Here is a 16,685-nt window from a genome sequence, read left to right as displayed (position 1 = left end):
AAAACCAAGATGAAACATATAATTATCGATTTTAATGATTTGTAATTTTGGTTTAAAAAAAAGCGCAATGCCGCTGAAAGTGATCAAGGGTACCTTCAAATATTTTTTTACAATTTATTTGGGTTCCTCAGTGTCATAAATCATGGGAAAAAAAAGGAGTTAAGATTTTTTATCAGAAAGATGAGCCATTATTGGCATTTAGAATTTTATGCCGGTCATTTTTTTTTTTGTCACTTTGGGCCGTTAATATTCAAAATACTGTTTGCTAACCTTGATTTTTGGATTCAGCAGGCCCAAATCCTTTAGGATCAATTGGCTATCAAATTTTAACAAGAAATGCCTTAACAACTTTACTGGGGCCTCTTTTCTGAAAATGGGACCAGATTATATAGACGAACATTGAAATTGCCACCGCGGCGGTTGTACCGCCGCGTTGCAACTGCCCTGTAATAACAAGCCATGAGGGTCTTTTTCTTAAAAACTGTCCCGCAGCTTACGGGTTAATTGACAAAATAGAGCTGTAACCTACTCCTGCCTCATCAAAATTAGTTTGGATCTTGATAACACATGTTTGAAGTAATATTTCTCTCATTAGGCTCGCAATTTATCATTTTAATCTCCATTGAAAGGAACATATAATAGATGGAAGCATTTTCTCTCTAAAAAAACATGCGCTTCAAGAGCAATTGGTAATTCACAGTACCTACACAGTGCATACATTATTAAAAAAAATGGAGGCACTCCATCGGCTCCATAAGCCTTCTGAGAATTGTAAAGTCCAGAGAGGATATAGAAAACATCGCTCTTACGATTCTTCATAACAGGCATAATGGTGTCAGAGAGGGAGGAGTGGGAGGAATATGACCTGAATCGTCTAGAGTGTAGTTTATAGAGAAGGATTTCATGACGTTAACATCTTAAATTTTGCCTTGAGTACACTCCATGTGTGAGGGTATTGAAGGTATGTGTTATACCCCTGGTAAGGGTTTACTATATACCATATACCCATCAAAATTCGTTCATACCTCGATAGCGTACACTATTAGACACTAGCAAACCCTGCTTAAACTCTTTGTATATCTTTTTTTTTTAGCGTATACAATGGATATCATCATGGAAAAGAAAAATGTCTAAGGAGCAGGCGATAGTTAACATAAGTTTTCTTAGGCGGTGGCTGAGTGGTTAGCGTGCCGGCCCCGCGTTCAGGAGCTCCAGGAGGGACGCGGGTTCGAATCCTAACCGCCGCACAACTGAGTTTTTTTTCAGTCACCGCCGAGTGGCCTAAGACTACCCACATGCTGCCCTGAAGACCACCCATCAACCCGGACTCTAGATTATCTCTCCAAAGAGTCTCAAAGATGAGTTCAGGGGAGCAGCATGGTCCAAAACAAGATGGGGCCACTATAAACACTCGCCTGCGCCAGAACGGGCTGGGTCAACCATCAGGCCCCACCGGGAACAAGCCTACCGGCGCAATAGGCTGCGACGTTAAAAAAATAAAAGTAAAACCCATTTGCAAATGACACACCTCTTGGTAGGAGTCAGATATTAAGCAACTCGGATTATGTGACCCTTTAAGCATTATGGATGTAACTATATACCACCAAAAACTAGAGAGAATAAAAATATTTAAAGTCGTAATTTGTAATTATTTCCTATACGGTTGAGGAATCATCAGCATTTGCATTGCCCCTACCCTAAATTTTTGGTCCATCGAATCCATATAGTCATAACAAAAAACCTGCTTTCCCTTGATCAATAATGGTAACGCAGGTGCTGGCACATCTTTCAACATCTGTTGTGTGTATATCGGTTCGTTCCCATTGATGATGAATTGGTTCGCTAAAGCCGCGAGTGAACCAGACATAAAGACATACGCGTCAGTAAATCTCAAGTCATTTATGATGACTTCATGGTATTTGTGAACTGAATGTTTTGGTCTTAGTTTGATTTTCAAAGTCAGGTAGCGTTAATTCACGCGGGATTAACGTCATGTCGTAATCCGCATTATGTGCAATGAGAGTGCGCTGCAATTTGTGATTTTTTTCATTTGAAGGTTGCATCTATTACAATAAGGTTCAATGTAATTGCTTCCTGATTTTTCATGGTCATGATGTTTTACTCCTTTACCTTTTAAAACCCGTATTTACAGAGAAGACAGTGAGTTCCTTCATTGTGACGTGCCGTATCTTCATCGGTCATATTGATTTTATTGTAGCCTTTAGAAAATTTTAAGTTCTTCCAGGAGTGTGGGTTCAGCTAATGTAAGATCGTTCTATATTCAAAACAGTGTGAGTTCAGCTAATGTAAGTTCGTTCTTTATACAAAACAGTGTGAGTTCAGCTAATGTAAGTTCATTCAACAGTGTGAGTTCAGCTAATGTAAGTTCGTTCTATATACAAAACAGTGCGGGTTCAGCTAATGTAAGTTCGTTCTATATTCAAAACAGTGTGAGTTCAGCTAATGTAAGTTCGTTCTATATACAAAACAGTGTGAGTTCAGCTAATGTAAGTTCGTTCTATATACAAAACAGTGTGAGTTCAGCTAATGTAAGACCGTTCTATATACAAAACAGTGTGAGTTCAGCTAATGTAAGTTCGTTCTATATACAAAACAGTGTGAGTTCAGCTAATGTAAGTTCGTTCTATATACAAAACAGTGTGAGTTCAGCTAATGTAAGTTCGTTCTATATACAAAACAGTGTGAGTTCAGCTAATGTAAGTTCGTTCTATATACAAAACAGTGTGAGTTCAGCTAATGTAAGATCGTTCTATATACAAAACAGTGTGAGTTCAGCTAATGTAAGTTTGTTCTATATACAAAACAGTTTGAGTTCAGCTAATGTAAGTTCGTTCTATATACAAAACAGTGTGAGTTCAGCTAATGTAAGTTCGTTCTATATACAAAACAGTGTGAGTTCAGCTAATGTAAGTTCGTTCTATATGCAAAACAGTGTGGGTTCAGCTAAAATGGTTTACAGCATTACTTCCACAATAGGATCCGCTTTTTACTGTTTCTCCGTTTCTATTCACTATGATGTAAGCATACGCTATGGCAAAGTGATGTCTCTTTACACCCATTCGAAGAAGGCTTTACGAGAATACTCTCAAAGACATAGAATGCTAAATAAGATGGCTCATATGCTTTAGCATTATTAATAAATTTCACAGTATATCCCGCAGGTGGGAATCTTAGTCTTGTGATCATCATTGGATGCTCAGCAAACGTTGTCTTGTTCTCACAGACACACAAATTTCCATGCAGTTTTTCCATGCTGCATGGTTCTTTTTCATTTCCCGCCGTAGGATAGTTTCCTTAAAAGCAGTTAATTAGAACACCAACGAGGGAAGAAAATATTTTGGATTTGTTGTTAAATAATAAAGAGGACATAATAAGCAACATTGAGGTTGGGGGTTCATTGGGTAACAGTGATTATAAGGAAATTAGATTTAATATTAAATAGGATGATAGAGTCAGCAGAAACAACACTTAATACCTGACTTCAGGAAGGCGGATTTCGAGAGTTTAAGAAAGCAGCTGCAAAGGCTTAAGAGAGTAAGATCAGAAGTAGCTGAGAGCTTAAACCATAGGGTTCGTTATGTTGGGAGTATAGAACGTGTAAGCGTTTCTTTTTCCTGGAGATCACCATTGGAATACGCGTTCACCTGGGAGGCTCTCCAACAATGTTTGAGCGAAACTGTAGGGATTCAGGAGTATTTATACCCAAATCAACAAGAAGATATCCATAAGGACGTGAATATACAGCATATATATATATATATATATATATATATATATATATATATATATATATATATATATATATATATATATATATATATATATATATATATATATATATATATATATATATATATATATATATATATATATATATATATATATATATATATATATTGCCAGTTTGTGTGTATATATATATATATATATATATATATATATATATATATATATATATATATATATATATATATATATATATATATCTATGCTGTATAGTCAGAGTTTGACTTGTTTTTGCCGAAAATTTGTCTGCCCATACAGTGAATTTGAGAGAAATCTGAATGATTTAATAACACGAGGAAGGAAAGAGAAGGGAGGAGGGAGGGAGGGAGGGAGGAGAGAAGAGGAGGGACAAAGGTATGATGGAAGGGAGAGTTGAGCGAAACTGTAGGGATTCAGGAGTATTTATACCCAAATCAACAAGAAGATATCCATAAGGATATATATATATATATATATATATATATATATATATATATATATATATATATATATATATATATATATATATATATATATATATATATATATATATATATATATAAACTGGTTTGCCTTCTCTTTTCCGAATATTTGTCTGCCCAGACAGTGAATTTGAGATAAATCTGACTTATTTTACCCTCTCGCGCACGATGACGCATTTCGTGTCATCAAGGATAAAAGGTTCTGGCGGGCGATGACGCGAAACGCGCCATAAAAGTAAATAAAAAATTATTAAAAATTAAGTTTTCGATGAAAATGCGTCAAATTTGCAGTTGTTGGGATAAGTTTCTTAATAGTAACATATGGCAATCTTTCTAGGGAACATAGATGAGGAGCTTTGAGTCATCTTTATTGGTTAGGCTAATCTGACGAGAGAAAAAAAATATACAGTTTTTTCGGTGTAACTCGGGAACTAATAGACGTATGAGGAATTTGAAGATACCATAAGAATCCTCACTAAATTCCGCTTCGGAACATATATTCGGCTAAAAAAGTTGGCCCACAAAATTTCGAGCTAGCCGCAGATTTCTCAAGAATCAGAGGGGAATGGAACACACACACACACACACACACACACACACACACACACGCATGATCCTTTTCTTTCACTTTATGTCTTTTCCCTCGTCTCTTCCGTACCACTCTCCCTCTCACATCGCTCTCCCTCCCTTCCCTTCGCTGACCCACTGAGGTATTTCTGGGTTGCCTTCGTTTGAGCGCTATCTTGATCTAGGGAAAAAGGTAAACTCGATGCGGCAACGTCTAAGGACATATGACACCGAAGAGCAGGCAGAAAATATAAAGAAATGCAAGTTGAGAAAAGAAATAAGAAGAAAGAAGTTAAGAAATGAGATATAAGACATTAATTAATGCAAAATCAGAAAAAAAAGACTTGGTGCTGCAGTGTTTATGGTTAGATGGCACCAAATAACCGGAGTAAAAAAATTATATATATAAGTTGAGGAAAGAAATAAGAAGAAACAAGTTGAGAAATGAGAAATAAGAAGATAATGATACAATACACCTAGAAAAAACTTAAATAATTTATCGAGTCTTACGTTCAATGGCGATTTTTTATTTTATTTTCGGACTTGCATTAGAGAGTAAATTCGTATTCCAGCCTGGTCATTAACCTAATGTCTTTAACCTTTTCCGTGATTATAATCTCGTGGCCATTTGAGGCCCACGATCTTATCTTAACCCTTCAAGTACCCCCTCTCCCGTCACACCCCCTCCCCTCCCTGCTGGGCACCCCTACTCCTGTCACCCTCCCGCTTCCGTACGCTAGCCCGAGAGGGGTGGGGTTGGGGTGGGGGTGAGGGGGTTGGTGTAAAAGAGAAGATGGGAGGGGGGTAGGGGTGTCCAGATACCCCCTCTTCCGTAACCCCCCCGCTGACCCCCCAACCCCCACTTCCAGTCCCCCCTGCTGAGGCTATCCCCACTTCCGTACATTTGTTACTACTCACCATTATCACCAATACTTCATATCTCTGGCCGGCAAACTCCGGAACATCTTTTTTTATGAATTTTCTCTTGGTAGTGACTTAAACGCTTTCAATCGGGGAGTATCGAGACACCTTTCCATCCGATTTTGACACTTTTTCGGTTCCTCTACCACCTATTTGCTAGAATAGCGCCAAGCGGCTTTTATATTTATGCAAAATATAGTTATCTATAATGATCCATGAAATATTGTCAGTAATGATCCAGTCTTATGTCCAACGTCTATACCCATCCGGGTTGTTTTGATATAAATCAAATGATTTAAATCAAGTAATTTAAATCGATTTAAATCAGAGTAAAAAAATCATAATTTAAATCAAAATTAAATATACCATATTTAAAATGTTTTAAGTGTTATATCAAAAGTGAAATATCTAATGATTTAGATTATATATATATATATATATATATATATATATATATATATATATATATATATATATATATATATATATATATATATATATTTACGTCGATGCCTATTGCGCCGTTAGGGTTTTATCACTGTTGGGGGCCTGATGGTAGACCCAGCCCGTTGTGGCGCAGGCGAAGGTTTGTAGTGGCGCCATCTTATTTTGGCTCTGAGTGCCCTCCTTGAGCTCATCTATGATATTATATATATATATATATATATATATATATATATATATATATATATATATATATATATATATATATATATAAGAAGAACATGTGAAGCAGTTGTAGATGAAAAGTATCAAGTCTACTTGTCCTGTACTGGTCCTGCAGCAAATCAGGCACCAGTGAATCATTGCCATCTCTTACAAGAAAAATATTCAAAATCATAAAAAAAAAATAAACTATTAGTCCTAATTATGATTTTTATGTGAAAACTCATCATGGGTAATGTGTATTAAACTGGTTTCATTTAACATTGCCAAGTTTAATACAAGAAAATGGCCTCATAAGACTGAAAGAAATAATCAGTGTAAACAAACAAGAATTAATGCCCCCCAAAATCATTTAAATAAAAAATCGATTTAAATTTTTAAAAATCCGATTTAAATAAAATAAATCGATTTTTTTTTCAAAAAAAAATTCATGATTTTTTTTCCAACTCTGGTACCCATACTTTGAAGACCACTGCCTTATACTGTCTTGCCTGTCTGTGAGAACTGCTGAGCCATGAGCACCCGCTCGGTGAGGTCCTCGCCTACGAAAGCATGAGTCCCTGGTCGCACTAACTGTTGCAAGGTTTCGAGGTACTCCGTCGCCAAAACGTACTTGATCCTGCCCGCCGCCTCGGCTTGCTTCACTTCCAGCATGATGCCCATTTCCGCTGTCTGAAATGATAGCATAACGGTAGAATTTGCGAGGCTTACGGTATGGCTGTGAGACATGGACACCGAATAGTGATTTGGAGAGGCGTGTCGATGCTTTGGTACCCAGTGCCTTTGCAAGATCATGAAGTATGGCTGGAATGACATTTTTGCTGGAACTGAATCGAGGACTGCTTCTAGCTGAGTCCAAGAAGGCCAAACCCGGCTATTCGGGCACGTAGTACGCCTCCTGGACCTCGATTCTGCTCACAGGGTTGTTTCTGTATGAGACAACCCTGAGTGGAGTAAGTTAAAGGGACGTCCACGTAACTCATGGATGGGGTAAGTCGATTGATCCTGCCGGGAACGACTCATGATGGATGGAGCAATTGCGTGGGAACTTGCTCGGGGAGACCGTCGGGAGTAAAGGCGGCGAATGAGTGAAGCGACGCCCCCCCGGCTGTATGCTCACCATTAATTAGTAGTTAGAGGCTTGCACAAGGCTCAGAAAATGTGGCTGGGTCTTAGTGTATATATGACTATACCACGCTTTAGCATGTTATTAATAATAGTTGTCCTATGGCAGTTGTTTCTTTCCGTTATCATGACACCATCGTGTGATTAATTAATAAGCGTGGAATGAATAACAATTGATATAGTAAATAATAATAAATTAATTAGATAGCATTACTGTTTCATTCATATTATAATCGATCAAATATAAAGTATTGTAAAAAATAACAACTGCATTATTTATTCCCTTATATAAAAAAAAAAAAAGGAAAAAACGTCGGCGAGTGGGGATAATTACAGGAAAACTCATTCTGTTAGGTAGGAACTCACACGGAAGTTGTCGACGTAAGCGGTGTCGTGCTCCCAGATCATTGTGGTGGCGACGTCATCTAGCAGAGCACGCAGCGTCTGGAGCGGCATCGGGATGTAGCGCACCGCCAGCAGGGACATGAGGTTTCCCGTATAGCTCTGAGTCACAACAAGCATGGCTAGCATCCATGACCCCAGCACCAGGCGTTCCCAGCCCAACAGCGAGGGCAGCCACGAGTCTGAGGAGTAGGCAGGGCGGTGGTTCCTGAAGCTGTTCGGCAGCAGTATGCCGAAATTCAACTTCGTCAGCACGATTAACCACTTTTCATCATTAGCCTACTTTTATAGTTATTACAACTTCCACATCACTGCTAATGCCACCTTTACTGCTGCACTGCTAGTGATAATGCTACTTATGCTACTATAATCCGTTTTATTTAGTATGTCCATCCACAAAATATAAATTTTGATGAGGCTCATGCTCATCGTAGCTGATTGATTGGAAATGATGATGTCGTTGGCTACGTGGGATACATATTCAAATTATTTATTCAGTAATATATATGAGTATTCATATGTACAAAGAACTCTCAGATCTGCTCATATAAGCCCCAAGCATAACGATTTGCGTTGACAATATATTATACAAGGAAAGAAAAGACATCTTTGTATAAAACAGTCAAGTCCGATCATCCGGTCCGTCGAAGGGGGGTGACCTTGTCGTGGTGACGAGGCTTGAAGCGAGGTCGGCGGCTTGCCTACCTCAATAGGGCTCGATGTCCGCTGACCTCGTGGATCAAGTGCTCCCCCCCTCATCACCGGTAGAGGAGGCCTACTGGTGATGTTGCCTGCGCCCACCCTTTTACCACCAAGGGCAGGGGTATTGTCTAACCACGTGTTTGCCGTGCGCGGTGTCCCGTATACTTCCCGTGTCCTTTCATCTGGAAGTTGAGTCCAACGCGGGGCAGGGTGTAGTTCCCCTCGGTGGACAACACGCTCCTTTGGTGGGAGGGTTGGGGTAAGACGGGTGGTTCAGTGTGGGTACCTGCCCACGTCTCTGTGCGTGGTAATGAGGAGGCCAATGAGGTGGCGCGGGACGCTGCTTCTCGATCTCCCTCACAGTGCGCTCTTCCATTTAAGGATTTGCATCCCACCGTGCGGTCTGCACTCCAGAGAGTGTGGCAGCGCAGGTGGGCGGCTGTCATTCCCACGACAAAGATGGGGGAAGTCACAACCAGGGCTGTGCGTCCCTGGTCGTATTCCCACATAAGAAGTCGCAATAGGGAGACTGTTCTGGCCCGCCTTAGGTGCGTCCACACTGGCGACAAAACATGTTGGCAACATCGAAACGAACATGTTGGGCAACAAGTTATTAAGTCATTCAACAACAAATTGTTGAAGACATGTTGGTAAAACTGTTGGGCGATATGTTGGTAGCCCTAGTGTGAACGAGGTAATGGTGTGGAGATATGTGACCAGACCCACACAAACCCACACCAACAGCGATGGGCGTCAGTGCTACGCTACCCCACAGGAATTCAAGAACATGGAGTGGACAAGAGACCAGACGGTACATCTTATAGAATGTTACCGGGAGCGCACCTTGCCCTGGGATCCCACCCATGTACATTATAAACACAGATTTAATAGGGCAGATGCGTGGCGTGAGTTGGCAGAAATTCTAGATGTGCCGAGAGATGAGGTTGAAAAAAAAAGAACCTTGTTACACAATTCAGAAGGGATTTGAAAAAAACACAAGAGAAAAAATCTGGCAATGGAGCTGATGATTTTTATAAGAGCCATTGGTTTGCATTTAACAACATGTTATTTCTGGCAGACAAACACGCCACGCAGGACATATGACGCTGGAATGCAGCAGGTAAGACATGTTCATTATTGTTTTAAGTTATTTTATTCAGTTCCATATACAGTACATTACTGTGGTTACAGAAAAAAAAAAAACATTATTACTAGAACAACTAGTGTAAGATATTTTAGGAGTATCTGTTTTGCCAGCTAAAATGACACACATCACTGATGAAGTATTCTGTGAATTCCCTACGAACGTTTCTAGCATCCACGTTGCTATTTTCCTGTGTTGCCTCCAGTGGTAACAGGGTTGATTCCACAGATGGAAGTTCATCTTGCTTCCATGAACCCGGAATAAGTGTGTCATAATCCATATCACTTGAATCAAAAGTACGTGGAGGAGTGTATAATTGTTGGGATGCTGTACTGCGTCTTAGGAAATTGTATAAATGTGCACATGCTAATGTGATTTTCTTAGCAGAATCAGGTTGCACCAGCATTGATTGGTATACGTAGAACTCTGAACACAGCCGAAACAATTCCAAACACATTCTCAACGACTCGTCTAGCTCTGGTTAAGCGATAGTTAAATATCCTCTCGTTTGAGCATGGACTGTTTTCGCCTGGGTAGGGTTTCATAATGTTTGGTGATAAGGAAAAAGCGTCATCGCCCACAAAAACATAAGGTGTAGCAATGTCACGTCCTGGAAGTGAATGTGAGGACGGTAAGTTCAAAGTACCATCGCGAAGGGCCTGAATGAAACTAGTGTGTGAAAAGACACCTGCGTCTGATAGTCTACCCTGACTACCTACATTTACATATAGGAAGTTGTACAAACTGTCAACGATAGCAAACAATATGATACTGAAGAATCCCTTGTAATTATAGTAGTCGCTATCAGAAGACGGTGGTGCCTGAACGCTGATGTGTTTTCCATCCAGTGCGCCAAAGCAGTGCGGGAAATTCCATCTTTGTTCATAGTGGGCACCTCTTTTCCATTCATTTCACTTGTTGGTGTCTGAAAATCATAATTATTATAATTTCGATTGCAAGAAATAAATATATAAGCATATTTACTGTGTATTTCAGACCCCGTGTTATATCGTTTTTCGCAAATATCTTATAAACAAACAACTGGATCAGTGTGACATTTTGGCACAGCTTGTTTGACAGTCCGCTAATTTATGACTACAGTGCAATGCCAACTGTGTTTAATTAAAAAGTTTACTCTTGGCTTTCTAGATGTTGGCGAGAGCAGAGCAGGCATTCGGTCAAGGGATATGTAACGTACTTGTGACGTGTATAACAACCACTCTTCCTCCACTCCAGTCTTCCCCTACTCCAGTCTTCCCCTCCCTCCCTCCTTGCCTCCCTCCTATGCAGTATCCCCCTTTTCCTCTCTCTCTCTCTCTCTCTCTCTCTCTCTCTCTCTCTCTCTCTCTCTCTCTCTCTCTCAGTCTAACCCAACCTTCGGTTGGGTGAAGACGTGTGGCTGTTTGCCCCTTGCAACAGTTCATCGTTGCCGTCATGGAGTACTCTGGCCCCGGCACTGTTGCTGACGTGCAGATGGATCTTGCACTCAGTGAAGACGAGGACGCAAGCGTGAAACACTGGCCACTTCTACCCTCGTCAGTGTCAAGTGATTCTGTTGAAGCTGCTTCCAAACTTGACGGCTCCCGTCGTGCCAACCCGGGCAAGCGGTCTATGGGTGAGACAACAGACAGTGACAGCGAGACACACCTACCCGCTACCAAGACACCAAAACACAGTGAACCCTCCACACCCACCTCTCTGCTGCCGCCGCCTCCTCAACGCACCTCAGCTGCTGCTCCTATCAAACCTCCCCTACCAGCATTTGCTCCCCGTGCTGATTACGTGAAGCTTGCTTTTAGGGAGCGTTTACCAGTGGAGATTAAGCTTCGTTGCCTTGCGGAGGTCAAGAAAACATTCCAGCTTGAGCGGGATATCGCCGAGGTGAAGATGGCATCTGTGACATCACGGTTCGTCTATATTGCAAGGTGCCGCCAGGACATCGTGGAGCGAGTAGCAAAGGGTGAGTTTGTCTCTGTCATTCTTGATGTGCAAGACTCCCCTGAGAGGCCCAGGAAATATCCCAACTATCTGATAACTCGGTACCCTGTCGGTGTTGATCCCTCCCTCGCCCTGGAACTCCCTGGTGTTCACTCTGCCCGACGTTTTCGTCAAGACGGTTTACCTATCAACCGCATTGTTGTCTCTTGGAGCCTGACTGATCCGCCTCCCTCCAGCTTTTCCTTCAGTTTCCTCCCCTGCCTCCCCGACTGTGGCATCCGCAGAATTAGTGACGACCGCCCATTGTGTTTCCGATGCTGGGAATTCGGACACATCTCCCGCTACTGCAGTGCGTCAGAGAAATGTGCATGGTGCGCTAGTGACCACGACTCTCGCACCTGCTCAAACCGCGTCGCTCCTCAGCCGCCTCCTGTCTCACCTTCAGCCACCGCAGCCACCGAACAACCCGACCTGCCCGCATCTACGAACATCAACTGGAAGTGTCCTCGGTGTAACAAGCAGGGAGTTAATGTATGGCACGGCTGTATCAAGCGCTCGGCGAGGCAACCAGCAGCCTCGCCTCCTCCTCCTCCTCCTCCGCCAGCCTCGTTGCCTCAAACCTCGCATTATGAAGCTTCTGTCTCCTCGGAGTCAGCACAGATTCGTGAGCTTCGTGAGGCTGTTGCTGCTCTAACGACTCGTTGCAATTCACTCGCGGAGCGGTGTGATGCACTCCAGACTAGCCTTGTTGATCTCGCCGCCAAACAAGTCTCCACAGACACCACACTCACCACACTTGTTGAAGGGCAACAGGCAATGATTGCTACGGTCACCACACTCACCGAGAAGTTTGACGCCATCATTTCCCACCTAGAGAAGAAGGGTATGGAGTCGTTGACACCTTCCTTCCCCCTGGGCGGGGCACAGCGTGTTCGTGCGCGCCCCACCACATCTTCCACGTCTGGCTTCCGTGTACCGAAGGGTAGAGTTCGCACGTAATATTGAGCTTCATGTCATCTCCTGGAACGCCTGCGGTTTAAGAGATCTGGCAAGACTCTCAGCTTTGAAGGGATATGTTAACGAGCACTCCCCGACAGTCATATTCATTCAGGAGGCCTTTGTTGGTCCTCTTCTTGGTGACAGACAAGCTCCCTCACTTACTGGCTACGTTTCTTACGTCCACCCAGTTCGAAACGGTCTCGTCACATATGTACACTCCTCAGTACCACACCAGCTGCTTCGTACCTCCGTTGAAGCAGACATGACCTTTCAATTCCTGGAGGTAGCGATGGGACACGGCAAGATTCGTTTATGTAATGTCTATTCTGCCCCGGGAAGAATAAACTTGGCGGCCTTGCCCCTTCCAACACTTGGTGGCATTGTGTACATGGGTGATTTTAATGCCCGCCATCCTGAACTTGGTGACTCTTCTCCAGCTCCGAACCGGAATGGGCCTCGACTCCTTGATTTCGTCAGACGATACCGACTCACACGATGGGATACTGGCGGCGCCACCCACTCCCGTGGAGGTACCCTGGACCACATCTTTACGTCAGGACTGGTAGCTCCACGTGTCAAGTGTTTCTCCATCCCCGTGCTGTTCTCCGACCACGTTGCTCTGGGCCTCCGATACTCCGTACCAGCAACACCCCCTCCCTCTCACGCCCGAACCCGCATCCAGATACCTCCAAAATACTGTCCAACATATCTCCTACATGACTACTATGCTTCCTACATTTAACACCAGCTCCCCTGATGAGTTGTATTCCTCGCTGGTGAAGTCCACCCATGACTTTTACACCCGGTATGTCACCCGGCCTCATCTCCCCCGTCGACTTGGGGTTCGTATCGGGCCACTCGATGAGCGTGTGCTTCAGGCAGAAAGGAAGGCGGTGGAGCACGGCCTTGCTTTTCAGAGAGACCCAACCCCTGCCCATCTTCACCAGTACCAGACGTCCCGAGACGAGCTGATGACTCTCCAACAGCATGCCCAGACTGACTCGTGGCACAACTTTACTGATAGCATCAATCATCTCACCAGCGTGGGTTCCATGTGGCACAAGATTAACAAGATTGTTAAGAAAAAGCCTTGCACTGCTCTCCATCACAGTCCAACGGAATATGCCGAGTCCCTTATTGACTCCTGGTCTGCACAATCACGACCTGGCAACCTTCCAGTACCTGTACAAGCTGCACTCTCCTCCCAGGCAAGCCTTCGTTCTCTCCGCCTGGTGGACGCTCTGTTGCGGACAGATGAGGAGGATGACGTTCCCATCACGTCTGATGAGCTGCAGCGTGCCCTGACTCGAGGTACGTCATCAGCACCTGGTGATGACGGGATCACTTACTCTGTCCTACGTCTTCTCCAGAAAGTTCCTGGCGATCCCCTGCTGCAGCTTTTTAACTCGTGTTTTCGGAAGGGTTGTGTACCTCGGGCGTGGACCTCTAGCACCATAGTGCCCATACCCAAACCCGGTACTGATAAATTCCGCCCCATTTCCCTGACATCGTGCTTCAGTAAGGTGCTTGAACGGATCTTCCTTAACCGTCTGATGTTCCGCCTGCAAAACAAGCTTTCGCCGCGACTGTATGGTTTCCTGCCTCAGCGGGGGACGCACCACTGCCTGTATGAGCTTTATTCCCGCCTTTCACCCACCAGTGTTGCAGCATTTATCGATCTTAAGAGTGCTTTTGATATTGCGAGTAGAGAAGTCATACTTGATCAGCTTGTGGCCTTTGGTGTTAAAGGAAGTTTGTTGAGATGGATACGCAGCTACCTCAGCAACAAAACTGCTCGGGTCCTTTAGGGCGCGTGCAGTACCTCTAAAACTTCGATTTGGGTACTCCACAGGGTGGCGTACTAAGTCCATTTCTCTTCAACGTCCTCATGCATCGCCTTCTTTCTCTCCTTCCTGACAGCCCTGGCATTGCAATTACTTGTTATGCTGACGACATCTGCATCCACGCCTACTCACCCATGGATCTTCAGCACTTCCTTCATGCATTCTATGCATCCTCAACTGCTTGTGGCCTCGTTATTTCCCCTGAGAAGAGTAGGATTTTCTCTACACGCAACCCTCAGACGCTCCCTGTCTTCACCGTGGGAGGCAGTATTGTCCCTCATTGCACACAGTATACCTACTTAGGTTCACCCGTGCGCATCACCCCAGCTATGCCTGCACAACAACGTATCCATCCCATCGTTAAGGAGCTACTGGACAGACTAGAGCAGCGCTTCATCCCTGTCAAGTGGCTTGCAAACAACATGAAAGGAGTCTCTATCCCTGTAGCCAAGATCATCTACATAGTGTTTCTTCGATCAGTTGTCGACTATCTTTCCCCTGCGCTCTGCCAGCTTTCCAGGGCATCACTGCAACCACTTGAAAAATTTCAAAACAAAGTCATGCGGTTTATCCTGGGTTGCCCAACTTCGACCAGAATAGTCAATATGCTGTCAGAGCTAACTTTGACTCCACTTGTTGATAGGATCTACATGAATGTCACGTACTTCAGCATCAAGTGTTTGCATCTTCCCCATCTTGCTCCTCACTACACTCATGTCATCCGAGCGGCACTCGACCCGAACACGCGCCGACCTCCACTTCGGCCAGGCGGACGCACACTTGTCCGCGTGGTATGTGCTGATCTCCGAAGGCTCGCCATTGATGTCCCTGCAGTCGAGGTTGTTCCTGGTTTGCCACCCTGGCGAGTACCTAATCCACGCATCTCCTTCACTTGTACATCTAAAACTGACCATACTCTCCTACAGAAGCAGTTGTCCCTTGAGGCCATCGCCAGTGTGTCTGCTTCGGTTCCTGCTGCACACCATCTATACGTTGACGGCTCACTGCAGGCGGACGGGAGTGCGGCGTGTGCTGTGTTCTACCCACTGTGGCGCCGCCGAGATGGGTGGGTTGGCCGTCGTTTACCCAATTCGACGTCTTCCACCTACTGTGAGCTGAACGGCTTGTTGGATGCTGTTACCTCCTTACTGACAGGGGACTGGTGGGGTGATCATCTGCGACTCCAAGTCTGCCCTTCTCGCCCTTTCATCTCCGAGACCCGCTTACGATCACGTGGTTCAAGATATCCTACGTCGGCTGGCCACCGCACGGGACAGAGCGTTGCTTGTGTCCTTTTTGTGGGTGCCGTCTCATGTTGGACTCACGGCCAATGATAATGTGGACGGTCTCGCTAAGGCTGCGTGTGGCCTTAACCTTCCTGCAGTGCGTGTTCCGCTCTCCTTCCGGTGCTACAGGAATACGCTGATGTCAGACGTCAACGCCCGTGTGGTGAATCGCAGAAACTCTGAGCGTGCTGACAGTGTATCCATCCGACATTACGACGCCTTCATGGACACAAAACACAAATATCGTCGTCATGGCCTCATGGTCCGTAGACACAATGTCGTGAGTGCGAGGATTAGGTTGGGTTATCGACCAGTGTGGCAGATCTCCCAGGTCGAGGATATGCCACACTATTCTACATGCAAACTATGTGACCAAGTGAACGCTAACACCCTTCAACATTATTGTCTTGCCTGCCCCACAGTGAAAGCCCTATTACCGCAGGGACAGGATTTAACTAATGTTTGTAAATATCTACTTCAGGATGATAATCTGGACTTAATGCTCATAAGATTTCCTTATTTTGGGGGATATTAAATGTGAATCTTTCAGTCTCTTGTATTGTGTGTGTGTGTGTGTGTGTGTGTGTGTGTGTGTGTGTGTGTGTGTGTGTGTGTGTGTGTGTGTGTGTGTGTGTGTGTGTGTGTTAGTGTGTGCGTGTGTGTGTGTGTGTGTGTGTGTGTGTATCTCAACGTGTCCTACGAGACATCTGTGGATATTGAACTTCTATTTTGTTTGTCGCCATGAGGCGTAATAAATTTATCAAATCAAATCAATCTCTCTCTCTCTCTCTCTCTCTCTCTCTCTCTCTCTCTCTCTCTCTCT

General features: G+C 43.9%; 1 protein-coding gene across 1 annotated transcript in view; it reads right to left on the bottom strand.

The window, feature by feature from the left end:
* LOC126998049 (uncharacterized) overlaps window positions 1–9,468 on the bottom strand; it is a 39,508-nt gene extending 30,040 nt beyond the window's left edge. The window contains exons 1-3 of the mRNA XM_050859368.1: window positions 9,390–9,468; window positions 7,914–8,131; window positions 6,914–7,094 (exon numbers count right to left, since the gene is read on the bottom strand). Coding sequence (XP_050715325.1) covers window positions 6,914–7,094; window positions 7,914–8,131; window positions 9,390–9,468 — 478 coding nt within the window. The remainder of the gene's footprint in view (window positions 1–6,913; window positions 7,095–7,913; window positions 8,132–9,389) is intronic.
* Between the last annotated feature and the right edge of the window lie 7,217 nt (window positions 9,469–16,685).

This window comes from Eriocheir sinensis, chromosome 2 (genome assembly GCF_024679095.1).
Source record: "Eriocheir sinensis breed Jianghai 21 chromosome 2, ASM2467909v1, whole genome shotgun sequence".
NCBI classification, from domain to species: Eukaryota; Metazoa; Arthropoda; class Malacostraca; order Decapoda; family Varunidae; genus Eriocheir; species Eriocheir sinensis.
Note: the sequence above shows the minus strand (reverse complement) of the source record. Positions and strands in the feature narration are given on the sequence as shown.